The following is a 13634-nucleotide window of genomic DNA, read 5'->3' on the forward strand; positions in this document are numbered from 1 at the left end:
GTGCTTCAGGGCACCCCTGGGCCTTGGCAAATGCTAACGTTACGTACGGACCGTGTTTTTCCACCTGGGGTCGGTCCAAGCAAAGAAGCTGGCACCTGCTGGTGAGCCTCCAGCACTGGCGAAGCCGCTTCTGCCTGGGGAGGCCGTGAGACCAGCAGCCCCGAGGCGCTCCTCCTGGGCTCCTGCCCACCAGGCCCACTCCCCACCCCCGGGCGCCCCCGCCCCTGCCCCAGGGCCGGCTCGGCACAGGTCTGTGCTCCCGCTCGGACCACAGTGTCCAGACGGAGACCACGGCCACCGCCTGCACAGCTCCGGCTTCTGTCTGGTCCCGGGTACTGGGTGTTTTTTGGTTTTTTGTTTCATCTACATTAAAATAAATAAATAAAAAAAGCCCCTGCCTCCCACCCCTTCCCCTTAAAGGGGAGCAGGTACGGGGTCTCCCCGACAAGGCGGCTGGGTTGGGCAGTGTGGTCGTCAGCCTAAGAGGTCCTGACGCAAAGCCCCAGGACTCTGTTAGCCTTTGTAAAGGCTATTTATTGGGGGTGGAAGCTTGCAGCCACAAGGCCCTAAAGTGTAGGTGACTTCCCTCACTGCCTGTCGCCGCGTGTTGGAGCAGGGGGCTGCCGGCTCTGCCAGGGCTCAGCCTTCCTCTTCCTCTCCAGGCTCCGCGGTCCCCACTTCTTCCGATGTCAGCTGTGGGCTGGCGTTAGGCTCGTCTCTCTTCCCAGGCTCATCTCTTTTGGGGCTCGGCTGCTCTGATCGCCCCACAAGGCCTGCTGCGAACCATCGGGCGAGCGGCCCAGCCCTCTCTCCCCGGGCCTCCAGCGCCAAAACTCACCTCTCCTCTGCCACGCACGCGCCCACCTGCCGAGGAGGCGGGGACTGCACGTCCTGCTGCGCGGCCCAATCAAAGTCCTAATCTTAATCTAACCAAGTAAAAGTGAAACCTCTGATTTAATACAGTCAAAGGGCATCACGCCCAGAGGCACGGCCCGTTCACAGTCACTATTTCTTTCTGGAATTCATCGGTAATGCCAAACTGCCGCAGGTGGCACCGCGCGCGGTGGTTTTCGCGGAGGCTAATGTGTTTTCTGCCTTCTCCTCTGCCAGCAATGAAGTGGTGAGGAGCGACCTGAAGAAGCTGCCGGCACTGCCCACGCAGGCCCTCAAGGAGCACCCTTCCCTGGCCTACTGGTAAGCCCACCCGCCCTGCCCGCCGGGGCGTCCTCCACCGCCGGCTCCCTCGGGGTATGTGGGCGCAGCGGGCCTGAGCCCACCCCCGCGTATGGCGCCGTAAGGCCCGGCCGCGTCGTCGGGAGCCTCTTCACCGCGGTTGTCTGAATGATGCAGGCCTCTGCCTTGCTGTTTTCTTCCTTAAAAAAAAAATCCTACCCTTTCGCTCTGGAAGCTTCGCCTCCTGGAGAGCCCTCCGTGTGCCACCAGAGTTTCATCCTGGAATCCCAGCGCCGGGTGACAGGACGTGTGGGGTTTGCCGTGTGGGGGCACGGCAGGGGTTGTCTGCAGGAAAGAGAGGTGGGCTCTTCCGTCGTCCCCCCGGTGTTCCCTTTCTCCTGCCTTAGCTGCCACATCACACTGTGCCACAGTCAGCGGCGGGTTCTCAGTGACAGACGTGGAGCAGAGCCGGCATCTGAGAGGTCCCCAGGAGTGGGGCTTCGGTCCCAGTGGCGCAGAGCTGGCATTCCCATACGGGGTGTGTGTTCCAAGGCGCGGGCACAGCCCTGCCGCCTTGGTGTCCCCTCCCTCACCTTGTCATGGCTTTTCTTGGAAACACATTCAGAGCACGTCCTCGCCAATGGACCCCAGCCCACGAACCCTCTAAGTCCTTCCACGTGCGCTCCTATGGAAAGCTCAGAAGGCTGACGCTCCGCGGCACCCTGCCCTGTCCCCGGGTGCTCCCGAGGCTTTGCCAGCCTCCTTTGGCAAGGACGGGGCAAGTCTGGGTGCAGAGTTCACTGACCAGCAGGGTGGCACTCCATCTCAGAGGTGGCTTCCCTCCCAGGGAGCCCGGCGACGGGCAGAGAGCCCCTGGCAGCAAGCCAGCCTGTCGGATTTGTCTCACCACACCGTTGCTGGCCCCTCTTCCCTCAGCCACGTGGCTGTCGATAATGGTTTTCTCCCATCATCGTCTGCCCCCAAAGAGCAAATTCTGTTGAACCTGCCAGGAGTTTGCACGCATCTGCTTCCAGGCGCCCACCCCTGCCACCTGCCCACAGGAACACACAAGGGGCCCTCGTGCCGCCTTCGTGCCCTTCCTTACGCCCCCTGCACCTCCTCCCCTCCCAGCTGCTGCCTTTCAGGAAAGCAGTGGTGAAGGGGCTGGAGAGGCAGAGAGGTGGCTCTGGGGCGGGGGCTCCTACACGGCATGGGGACACCTTGAAGCCGCATGGTGGCAGCCGCCCTGGAGTCCAAGCTGCCTGTGGCCTCGTCCACCCCCAGCTCCCTGCACCCCTGTGCTCGTTCCCGAGTTACAAACTCCTTTTCTCTCACTCTAAGGTTTTCTCTAGAAGCCTCCACAGCCTGCCCTGTGCCCATGCGCTGTCCCCCCCACACAGACCCCCCCCTTGCTGGACAGACCTTCCCTTCACCTGTTTTCCTTGCGGTGGGCTTGTGTTTAATAGTTTAAATGTATAGTGTTTAGGTGAAATTTAAGAACTTAAATTCATAGCACTGAATTTTAGAAGATTAAATGTACCATGTTTCCTCTGTGAGCCTCTGGATTTAGATATTTTTGGAAAGCAAAGATTGAAGGAAAGGGAGAAAATGCCACGCGGGCTTCAGCGTAGGTCTAGTGGGGAGATAGGGTGGAGCTGGTGGACTGAGCGTGTTCTCAGCTTTTCCCTCGTCGGCAAGATCCACCGTCACCCCTCGCCGGTGGCGGGACCTCTCCTCGTCTCCCACAGGGTCAGGTGGCCCGGACGGGTCCCCGAGAAAGGGTGCAGGCTCACAGGCTTCAGGCGCTCCTGCTCCCACTGGCGGCCACTGAGGCAGTGGGCAGCCTCCAGGCGGACGAAGCCACGGGGCGTCTGCTCAGCCCAGCCAGGGGAGGCCCTTGACGCAGCGGGCAAAGTGGCCGTTTCCCACTCCCTCTGAATTGTGGGTAATAACAGTCCAAGATGGAAGCAGAGGTGGCTCAAGTGATTGGGGCTTCCTCCCACGTGGGAGGTCCCCTGTTCAGTTCCCAGTACCTCCTAAAACGAACGTGAGCACACAACGCACAGACGCAGAGAGCACACAATGAGCACAAACACAAGGTGGGCGGGGGGAATAAATAAATAAAGTAAATCTTTAAAAAACCAGTCCAGGCGACTTTCATGACCCTTCCACTGCCCCGATTTCCCCATCTGTAACATGGAATTAACCTGACCAGCGCACCACGGGAATACAAAGCTGCCATCGTGGGATGGGCAGGTCGTGAGAGTTGCGCGTCATGCTGAGTCACCCTGTGTGATGGTCCCCGAGCCTGGAGCCCGCTGTGGACTTCTCGCGCCCTGTGGGTCCCCTACCGAGGGGAGCCCCCACGGAGAGAGTTGGATTGACGAGCCCGGGGCCACGGAAGCTGGACCTTCCCTCACGGGCCGTTGTGAAGGGGACACAGGAACAGAACACCCCTTTGGTCTGGAGTCTTCCGCTGCCGGAGCCTCGGAGATGGACAATGACACCGTCCACCACCGAGACCCCCGCTGGCACCACGGGGAATTCCACGACCAGCCACATGGTGGGCGTGACCAGCCTCGCCCTTCACGTCACTCCTCCTCGGAACACGTTACCACGCGTGTTCTCCCATGAGCTTTTTGGGATTTGGTTAAGTATGGCTCATGCATTTAGATAGTTTACTCCACTGAGCCCCACCCCAGATCTGGGGCCCTGGGGAAAAGAGGGTCTGCAAAGCTCGGTGCCTTTCAGCCACCTGTAAACTCAGGGAGGGCGGGAGGGGGCCGGGCGCAGAGGGCCATCCACAGGTAGGTCCACAGGGTTTACACCGGAGTGAAAGGATGGAAGGCTGAGGAGGGAGAAAGTCATGGCCGCGTCTTCCCAAATGGTCTCAGGCAGCAATAGATACAGGGTGAGGTGGAGGCACAGATTCCTGCAGCTGTCAGGCTCATAGGCTCCTGAGCTCGGGCCGTTTCGTTAGTGAACAGCTGAACAGCTGCCTGGTGGCATTTTTTTAATCTTCCTGGGGTCTCTCTTGCATGTGTAACTGCAGCAGTACTTTGATTTTTTTTTTTAAGATTTATTTTATTTATTTCTCTTCCCTCCCACCCACCCCCACGCCCCGTTGTCTGCTCTCTCTGTCCATTCACTGTGTGTTCTTCTGCGTCCACTTGCATTCTTGGCAACACCAGGAATCTGTCTATTTTTCTTGCGTCATCTTGTTGCATCAGCTCTCCGTGTGTGCGGCACCACTCCTGGGCGGGCTACACTTTTTTTTGCACGGGGCAGCTCTCCTTGCCAGGCGCACTTCTTGCACGTGGAGCCCCCCTACGCATGGCAGGGCACTCCTTGCGCACATCAGCACTGCGCATGGGCCAGCTCATCACACAGGCCAGGAGGCCCTGGGTTTGAACCCTGGACAGTAGGTGAATGCTCTGTCAGTTGAGCCACACCCGCTTCCCAGTACATTTGATTTTCGGCTCCCCAGTTCACCCCAAGATCTCTCTCCCGGAGCTCATAAAGGAGGCCCCGCCCACACTGAGCTGCTTGCCCTGGAAGCAGGAGACCCCTCGCGGACACCTGGCCGGTGTGCTAGAAGCAGGCACGCCGCTGAGTTTGCAGGTGGGCAAGGAGGGGAGCCGGGAGGGCTGGAAGCTGAGCCTCCTGCCGGCCCCTGGTGCCTTCTGAAGACGCGCCTCATCTCCAGGGGGGCATGGGAGCTTCGGAAGTGTCCTCCAGGTGGACACGGGCTCAGTCTGCTCGGAGGTGGCCCACCCCGCCGGCGGAAGGCCCCGTGGAGCTGGCCGGATGCTTCCTTGTGCAGGGGTCTGACTCGTCCACACACAGGCACCGGAGGGCAGGCCATTACGCTTAACAGCCATGACCTGAAGCTGGCAAGATAGAGGAAAGAAATGACCCTGAGTGCCAGGGAGCGTGCATATGGCTTTGCTTTAAGAAAATAAAAGCAATTTAAAAGGTGTGTGAAATAAGGCTTTAGATTAATTCGCGGAGAGTCGGCTCCCCATAGGCAATAGGCTGGACCAGTGAGAAGCTGGGACGCAGCTCAGGATCCCTCTCGGAGCCTCTACGCGGGAAAGGAAGGCGCGCCGTGGCCTGGGCGAAGCCGAGGAGGGAGGTACGGCCCCGAGGTGGGGTGGCACCTGGGCGGGCGGGGTGGGGCCTGGAGCCCTGACGCCGTGGCCCCCGCCTCGCCTCTCCCAGGAGGCCCTGCTGCTGCCGAGGGCTGGCCTGCCCGGGACTTCCAACAGGGAACAGGCTCTCCCTTGGGGCAGACCTGGGACCACCAAGATGGCGTTCCTGCCCCTTCTGGTGGTTGGCCGGTCATCGCTTCCCCACGGTTGCTCTGGGACTTCCATTGCCTCGTGGTTTCCATTCCAGAACTTTCCCACCCTCCTTGGAAGCCCCCAATCCCTGAGGAGTGGGCACCCCCCTGAAGTCGACTCCTGCCCGCCTTCCTGCATAGACAGGATTACGGGGGGGTAAGAAGAGCAAGCGTCTGAGGGAGGTGTCCTCTCCACTCTCTGCTTTGTGGAGCTGGCCACTCAGTTCTGCCTTCTACTGCCCCGTCCAGGGTCCCTCCCCACGGCGCGCAGGCACGTGCACGTGGCTTCTTCCTCTTCTCCCATGGAGTATCTTCCAAGGGATGGACCCCAAAACCTGGGCTCCAATCTTGTCTTGTTAACTCTAAGTCCAAGATAAAGAAGAATGCAAGTCCTCTGAGAGGAAAATATTTTGTTTTGTTTTTTGGAATTTTCTAGGCTGAGGTCTTTCTCATAGGCTGATATTGGACATGCCATTTACTTCAGGACCAATTGTGAAGTCACTGGCATGAAGTAAATGGGAATGATGAGGGAAGCTGATGTGGCTCAAGTGATTGGATTCCCACCTACCACATGGGAGGTCCCAGGTTCAGTTCCCAGTGCCTCCTGGAGAAGATGAGCGAGACAGTGAGCTGATAAGACAGGCTGGCATAGTGAGCTGACGCAACAATAGACACAAGGAGGAGACTATAATGAGAGATGCAACAAAGCAGGGAGCGGGTGGCTCAAACGATTAGGCGCCTCCCCTCCCACATGGGAGGTCCCAGGTTCGGTTCCTGGTGCCTCCTAAAAGGAAGAGAAGCACACAACGAACAGACAGAGAACAGTGAAGGGCTGGGGAGAAATAAATTAATAAATTAAATAAATTTTAATAAAGATTAAATAAATCTTTATTTAAAAATGGAAATGATGAACTAAGTTGGCTCCTTGGAGCTTCTCAGGAGGTCAAGCGGGCTCAGGAGAAGTAGCTCATTAGCTGGGCCGCCAACCTGGGTCTATAATAACCAAAGTATTTTCTTCTAATTTTAGTGAAGACAGAGTAATTGAGCACTACAAGAAACTGAATGGCCAGACAAGAGGTCAAGCAATTGTTAAGTAAGTGGACTGTCCCAAAGCTCGTGGGACTGCATGTGTTTGTGTTAATATATCATGTGTCAAGATGGTTAAATTCTGCTTGGAAAGACATTTTTCCGGGGATGAAGTTTCAATTTGGTTTTTAAGTAAACGACCACTCAAAGAACTTTATCACAAAACTATATGTGGCAATGACACCAGTTCTGCTGAATAACCATCCTTGTTTGTCTTGTTTGTGTGTGTGTGTATGTGTGTGTCGACTTCCCAATTCGCAGCTACATGAGCATCGTGGAGTCTCTCCCAACCTACGGGGTTCATTATTACGCAGTGAAGGTAAGTGACTCTCCTAAGAGAACATACTTGGTGGAGGTTGCCAAGCCTGCCCTGAATTTAAACAAACAAAAAAGACTTCTCGTTTTCCTTTTATTTTTTCATTTTAGTCTTATTAAAAGCTTTTTTGGTTGTTTTTTTGCTTTTGTTTTTGTTTTGGTGGGTCAGAGAATACTTGTCAGGAAGATTGCGCTCTAGGGAGTTGGGACAGTTGAATTTTATCCTTTGTGTGGTAAGACCTCATGGGGTTACTCTCCAAAACACTAAGTTTCCCTTTTTTGAATGGGGTATAATAAATGCCTACTTCCTTCCATTCTCAGAAGAATCCTGGTTGATCAGGATTACAGAGCACTTCAATAGGAAAACTCCATCTAAATACAACAAATTATAGAGAATGAAAGTGCTTTCCTTGGTGGCCAAATGCCATCTGGACATCTTTACAGGAGGAGAACCAGGATCATAGGAAGACAAACTGAGTACATGATTCCATCTGTCTCCTTAAATACTACAAAGGCAAGTCCAACATGACCTTGACCTCTCTCTGAATTCTCTTTGACTTTGTCCAAAATATACTGGGATCTCTTCTTTGAAATCAGAGGTAATGATGTCCTCCAGAGCTCTTTCCTAGGATGAAAAAGGATAATGTCCCTTCCTTCTTCTTTAATTCACCCCTGTATGATCAACCCTAGGTCACTGCCCAAAGTCCAGCCACAAAGAGCAGAAAAGCATTCAGAACTCAAGAAATTTCCACCAACCAACCTGAAATGCTCTTGGTCCTCCATCAATTTCTCTCCCATGTTTCCACTCAACTATACTTTTAATTCCTTTAGACTAGCACATAGAATGTTTCCTTCACCTTTGTGTCATTCACAGAAGCGTCTTAGACATTTGGCACGTCCTTGATAGGACTTAATTGCCAAGATCTCCTGTAAACGGCAGCTCTCAACGGCAAAGACGGCGTCTCGTGTTCTGGTGTTTATTCCTGGATTGTAGTGTAGCACCTTGGTCCACAGCAGCTGCTTGAGCACAAGTTGCCTGAGAATTGCAGAGAAGGGTGGGACTGTGCGTTCCCGTCAGGGAATCAAATGTCGGAACTCCACTGAGGAGCTCAGGGCTTAGAGGCATTTGCACGGAATCTAGTGATTCAGCAACTTGGCCCAGGATCTTTACATGATTCGATTCTTCCTGACGTCCTACCAAAGTCCTTTCTGCCCATGCCTGTCATGATTCACAGAATTCATAGAACCATCACAGCCATCCCTGCCCTTCTCAAGTCGGTCATAGGGTGACCAGCCTCCTCGCCAGCTATCTCCATCCCATCTGAGAAAAGCCAAGCCCTAACGAGACCACCCCGGTGTGAGGCCAGACCTCGGGCTGGGCCCAGAGGTCATCAGCGAAGCCATTCCCCAGACCACTGTCTACCTGGTCCAGAAAGAAGCCCCAGGCCCCTCGCCAGCCAAGGGCAGGCAGCCGTGAGGAGCTGGTTTCATGCCTGAAAGACAGGGACCCAACGAAGTTCCCCACTGAGCGGGAGGCTTTTCCTAAAATTCAAGCTGGGAGACTTCCTGCCAATGATGGGGCTGTTGGGTGGTGATGGGTAGCAGACAGGCAACACTGAAGAATGATTTGGGCCTGGCATTCAGAAATGCCATTCTCTGAGTTGCTGTTGGCTCTAAGTCTGATCCCACCTCTGACACTCATATTTAAAACAAAGGTCACATTTCCCTCCCCAACTAACTCCGTCAGTCTTCAGCGTATTGGAAGGCTATTTCCGATGCACCAAACCGAATCTGCTCTCTAACTTGTTTAAACCTGATAGCCATCTCTTTGTCAGCTCTAGAGCTTAGCAAAAGGGCTGCACGTCTCTATATACATTCTGCCTTCCAGGAAAACTTGTAAGATGAGCACTTTGCAGTTTGCTAAGAGACCAGAAGCAGGGCTTGTGATTTTCAAAGACCCAAATGAGCCAGGGGGCTGTTAGAACCCAAACACATCAGGACTTGCTTTACTGCTGTTTAGAGAAAAAGAACATCTAAGTCCAAGCAAACTGAACCATCCATGTGAAGACACCTGCTGGTGTCCTTGGGCTCTCTTCTGCTGTCATAATCCATGGGGTGGCAACAGTGCCAAGCTACTCAGGTGAGGCTGTGGCATCAGCTTCCTCCTGTTCTGTTCCCTAAAACCCTTGTAGTACACACAGGTACTTCCCAGACACAGGGATTCTATACCTTTACATTTTTAAAGAAGAACTCACATGCCCAGAAGCTTTTTAAAAAATCAAAATTGACTTTTTTTTTTTTTTTGGCCCTTTATCTTTGGGCTTACCTTGAAATAACTCATGGCCCATGAATGTTGGAAGCCATCATGCCAACTTTGAGTTTTCAAGACATCCACAATGGGGTGTATTTGATTACTCCTAGGTGCAGCAGTTAGATTAGATCCAGGGAAAGGCTGCTTGATGGGTCCACTGTAAAATCCTAGCATTTAGGAGCTTTCATCAACAGCTCAAAATCATCTTTGAATGAAGAATGAATTGCCTTCTGGTGGCAAGAGTTCTCCATTAAAGGAGTAAACAGAGAGACTTGATGTTTCTAATCCAATCCCCAGATTGGCCTTAGATTTTTCTATCTGTCCAATGGCTTTAAGAGTCAGAAAACCCTACCTGGCCCCCGCTGTCCTCCTAAGGTGAGCAGGACCTCAGGGGTGAGTGCCTTCCAGTGCAAAGCTGGAGCCACTCGTGGCATTGATTTCTTCGTCTTTCAAATGAAAGGCACCACGGTCAGTCCTGGCCATGCTCCCTTCCGATCCAGGAGCTAAGAAGAGTTGCTGTGTTAGGAGGTCTTTCCATTAGGATGCTCAGCATCTCAGGTGTCCCTTTGTGGTGAGTGAGGGATCCGGCATTGGAAACCCGAAGTCCCAGAAGTCAAAAAAGAGCGGAGCTGTCCCTTTTGTTTACGGCTGTGCCGCTGCTTGGGAGCAGAGCTTGGCCCAGCCCGGTGCAGGGTCCGGGGCTCCCCGCTGACATAACCGAGCGCCACTGGGACACATCTCTTGAGGTGCAAAGTGGAGGACTGCGCCCCATGTATTTGAGGGGGATTGCGTTTGCCTTTGTCTTTATAGGCCCCAGGAAATCGCCTCTTGGTTGGTGTTTGTCTTCTCCAAGGCTGTATTTACCCACACTCCTTCTTACGTTCTAGGACAAGCAGGGAATACCGTGGTGGCTGGGCCTGAGCTACAAAGGAATCTTCCAGTATGACTACCACGATAAAGTGAAGCCGCGGAAGGTAAGCCCGGGCTGCCCCGTGGGGCTCCGTGTCCTCACGTCGCCAGAACAGGAGCAGAAATGAGTCGAAACCTGTGCAGCCTCCTGGTGTCTGGGCTCACCAGCCTCCTGCTAATTTAAGTGTATACAAATTACTCCACAGTAAGCTGATCTGGGCTCTTTAAGTAAATATTTTTTCTCCCTGTTCCTAAGGAAACCAAAGCTGTTAGAATTATTTAAGATAAGGTGACTGGCTCAGCTCACCCAAAGCATTCGGTGACGGGGGCCTGGCGGTCCTTACCTTAGCAGGGCCGGCTCCTGGGGGTCTGAGGTGGCACCGCGCTGGACTCCTGCAGCCACCTGAGCTCTCCCGCAGGTGGGGGAGGAGTGAAACGACTGTAGACCAGAATGCGGTGAAAAGTACAGAATAGCGAGGGAGCCCCTGGAAATCTGGCGGCAACTTTATGGCCTATCAGAAGTGATCAGAAGTCTGGGGAAATAAGGCCATTGGCCGAAGAGAAAGGGGTCTGCAAAGTCTCAGAAACACAAACCAGAGTGTTTGAAGAGGGTGCAGCATTTGAATTTTCTGTTTTCATTTACACACGTTTTTCAGACCAGAACACATTGAAAATTATAGTGGAACACTATCTCCAAGGCGAGTGCTGTTGCCCAGAGTCTCTGGCAGAGAAGAATGGGGGAGGAGGTGTACAGTCCAAACTCTCACTCCGTCCTAAAAGTCTATCAAAACCTCACTTGCTTCAGGAGTGAGAAAGCAAGGCTGGTCCATTATGTCATTCCAGATTGCTTTCCAAGCTCGCTTGTCCATGAAGAGAATTGAAACCCACGCGCCATATCTGAGCTTATCTTGGGCTCCCCGGTTAGCGTCTGCCCTTAGCCGGCTTCTTTATTAAATTGGTGGGAAAAAAACATCTCTGTGTTGAGGAGGCTCTTCACTCAATGGATGAGTAATTCAGTTAGGTTCTAAGATTGTGAGCCAATGATGAATGAATTATTCATTGGGAACATTTCAGGAGGAATCTGGCTCTTGGGGGAGGGCGGCGTTGGTTGTTATGCTGCCGGCTCCAAAACCTTCCCAGTTTCTATTAATAGGCTGCAGAGGATGACTTATTTTTCCCCCTTTGTTTTTCTCCGTTGCGGGGTCTGTATTTCTGTCTCGCCGTATCTTTCTTCCTGTTTGCTCTGTGCCTGTTTTAGTTTCCTAGGCTGCTTAAGCAAACACCATGAAATGGTTCGGCTTAAACAGTGGGAATTTATTAGCTTACAGTTTTGAGGCCAGGAGAATGTCCAAATCAAGGCATGGTCAAGGCGATGCTTTCTGCCTGAAGGTGGGGCTCTGGGCTGGCTGCCAGTGATCCCCGGCCAGCTGGCCACCTGGTGAGGCCCATGGCCGCATCTCCTGGCCTCTCCCTTCCCTTCTGGGTTCCATCGATTTCTGCTTCTGGCTGCTCCGTCTGTGGCTTTGTCTCTCTGTCTGAATCTTACTCTCTTAAACAGAACTGTAATAGGATGAAGACACATCCTGATTGAGTGGGCCACAACTTATCTGAAATAACCGCAACGAAAGATTGTGGATTACATTTAAGAACATGTTTTTCTGGGGTGTAGGCAGCTCCAAGCCACCTCAGTGCCTTTTCCCCACATGGATTTCAAATTTTCCATATGTTTTTTCCCTCTGGTTCTCTCTCCACTCACCCCTTTACATAAACATTTCACATCAACTTTCCTACTCTTTTCAACCTGCCCCAACGTCTTTTCTACTGGCAAAAGATCCTTTAACAAACTCCTGCTTATGCCAGATTTGGGTCTCCATTGCCACGTTGGTGGACATTCTATCACAGACCAATGCAGGTCATTGAGATCGACGGCAGGGTTCACTGAAAGCCAGCGGTTAAAATCTCCGCTCGCATGAAGCTTTCGAGAGAAGTGCTAACACGTATTTGTAGTGCTCAGTTTAATTCATTAACACGTTCAGGCTTCCTTTATATCTGCTTGCCCAACTCTCAGGGAGGGCCTAAGGAAGATGGGAGAAGTCATAACCTTGCACTTGAGGTCTACAAACCCAGGGTGTGAGCCACAGCAAGGGCTCAGGGACTTGCAACTATGATTGTAAGTCTCAAAACCTGCCTTCAAGAAAAGGAAAAGTAAGGCACCAAAGGTATGAACATTCAGCCACTGAGTAAGAAACTTCATGATAACTTGTGGGACTTCTCCAGGTCGGTGAGTTAGAAATGTGAAGAGGTTCAATAGATTTATCCAGGGCAGTGGCTATCACTCAGACTGAATTGTTATTGAAAACTTCAGTTTCTTGGTTAAAATAATTCTGAGGAGGTAGCTGGGATTCTCCAGCCTGTCACTAATTTAGGGACAGCCAGATGGCAAAGTTACCAGCCAGCCAGCCAGCCATTCGTTAAGAAAATGCATATTGACGCCTGTTAGATGTCAAGGGCATCACTGAAGACTGGGGTAAAGAAGACACTGAATCACGTCCTCAAGGCGTGTCCAGCCCGTCCGGAGGAAACGTGGCGTCTGCGTCATCATTGCTGAGGGCCATGGTCCAAGTCAACCCAAGGGTTGGCAGTGGATTGAAGGGAGGAGCCATTGACTGTGCTTAGGAGGACCGTCTCCCCAGGGGAAGCCAAGTGTGAGCTGGCTCTTAAAAGGGTAACGGAAGTCTCCAGATGGACAAAGCGGGGTGGGAGGCAGGCATCATGCCGACAGCACCGTGGGGGGCGGGGGGCGCCTGCTGGGACAGGAGGCATCGTTTCCAGCTGGCCTGGGACAGAAGGCCGGAGAGGAGGCGGGGGGCACAGCAAGCAGCGCAGCCAACGCCGTATCAGACCGACACTCCAGAGCGGGCGCCGGGGATCGGGGGCGGGCATCGCCGGCACCTCACTGTCACGGCGCGTCAGCGTCCACTGACACACAGCTCAGAACGCTGGGAGCCTGCTCTGCGCCCTTTGGATTCTCAGAGACTCCCACATGCCCGGACCGGGACAGAGAGGCTCTTTTGTGTTTGCTCTTAGGCTGGCGATGATGTCGCGTGTGGGGAGAAGAAACAGCACCCTGCCCGGGTCCTCCTGCCCCGAGCCTTCCTAGCCGAGGCTCAAGGTGGATCTCTGACTTTGCCTTCGAGCCCCGTCCCACGTCTCGGCAGAGGTTGTAGAAGCAGCGTTGTGCGTGCGGGGCGCCTTGGAGGATCGCGGGGCAAGATCTGCGAAGCAGGGCTTGTTAACAGCACAGGCCAGCAATGGCTGGGGCTGCAGGTTGCGTATCAGCGACGGGGATGGAGAAGAGAAAAGGGACTCAGGATGTTTGGAGGGGAGATGTTCTTGGGGAGAGGGCAGCAATAAGGGGTGGAATCCAGACCCGCTCCTTGGCTTCTTGTCACCCGAAGCCTGGCCTGAGGACAGCGGATGGCCTGGGAGTGAGACATG

General features: G+C 53.5%; 1 protein-coding gene across 4 annotated transcripts in view; it reads left to right on the forward strand.

Annotated features, from left to right (window-relative positions):
* FRMD4A (FERM domain containing 4A) overlaps positions 1-13634 on the forward strand; it is a 327549-nt gene that overhangs the window by 237556 nt on the left and 76359 nt on the right. For all 4 annotated transcript variants that reach the window (XM_058282382.2, XM_058282383.2, XM_058282381.2 and 1 more), the window contains exons 8-11: positions 1111-1194; positions 6543-6608; positions 6863-6920; positions 10115-10201. In XM_058282382.2, the coding sequence (XP_058138365.1) occupies positions 1111-1194; positions 6543-6608; positions 6863-6920; positions 10115-10201 (295 nt within the window). The remainder of the gene's footprint in view (positions 1-1110; positions 1195-6542; positions 6609-6862; positions 6921-10114; positions 10202-13634) is intronic.

Source organism: Dasypus novemcinctus, chromosome 20, assembly GCF_030445035.2.
Source record: "Dasypus novemcinctus isolate mDasNov1 chromosome 20, mDasNov1.1.hap2, whole genome shotgun sequence".
NCBI classification, from domain to species: Eukaryota; Metazoa; Chordata; class Mammalia; order Cingulata; family Dasypodidae; genus Dasypus; species Dasypus novemcinctus.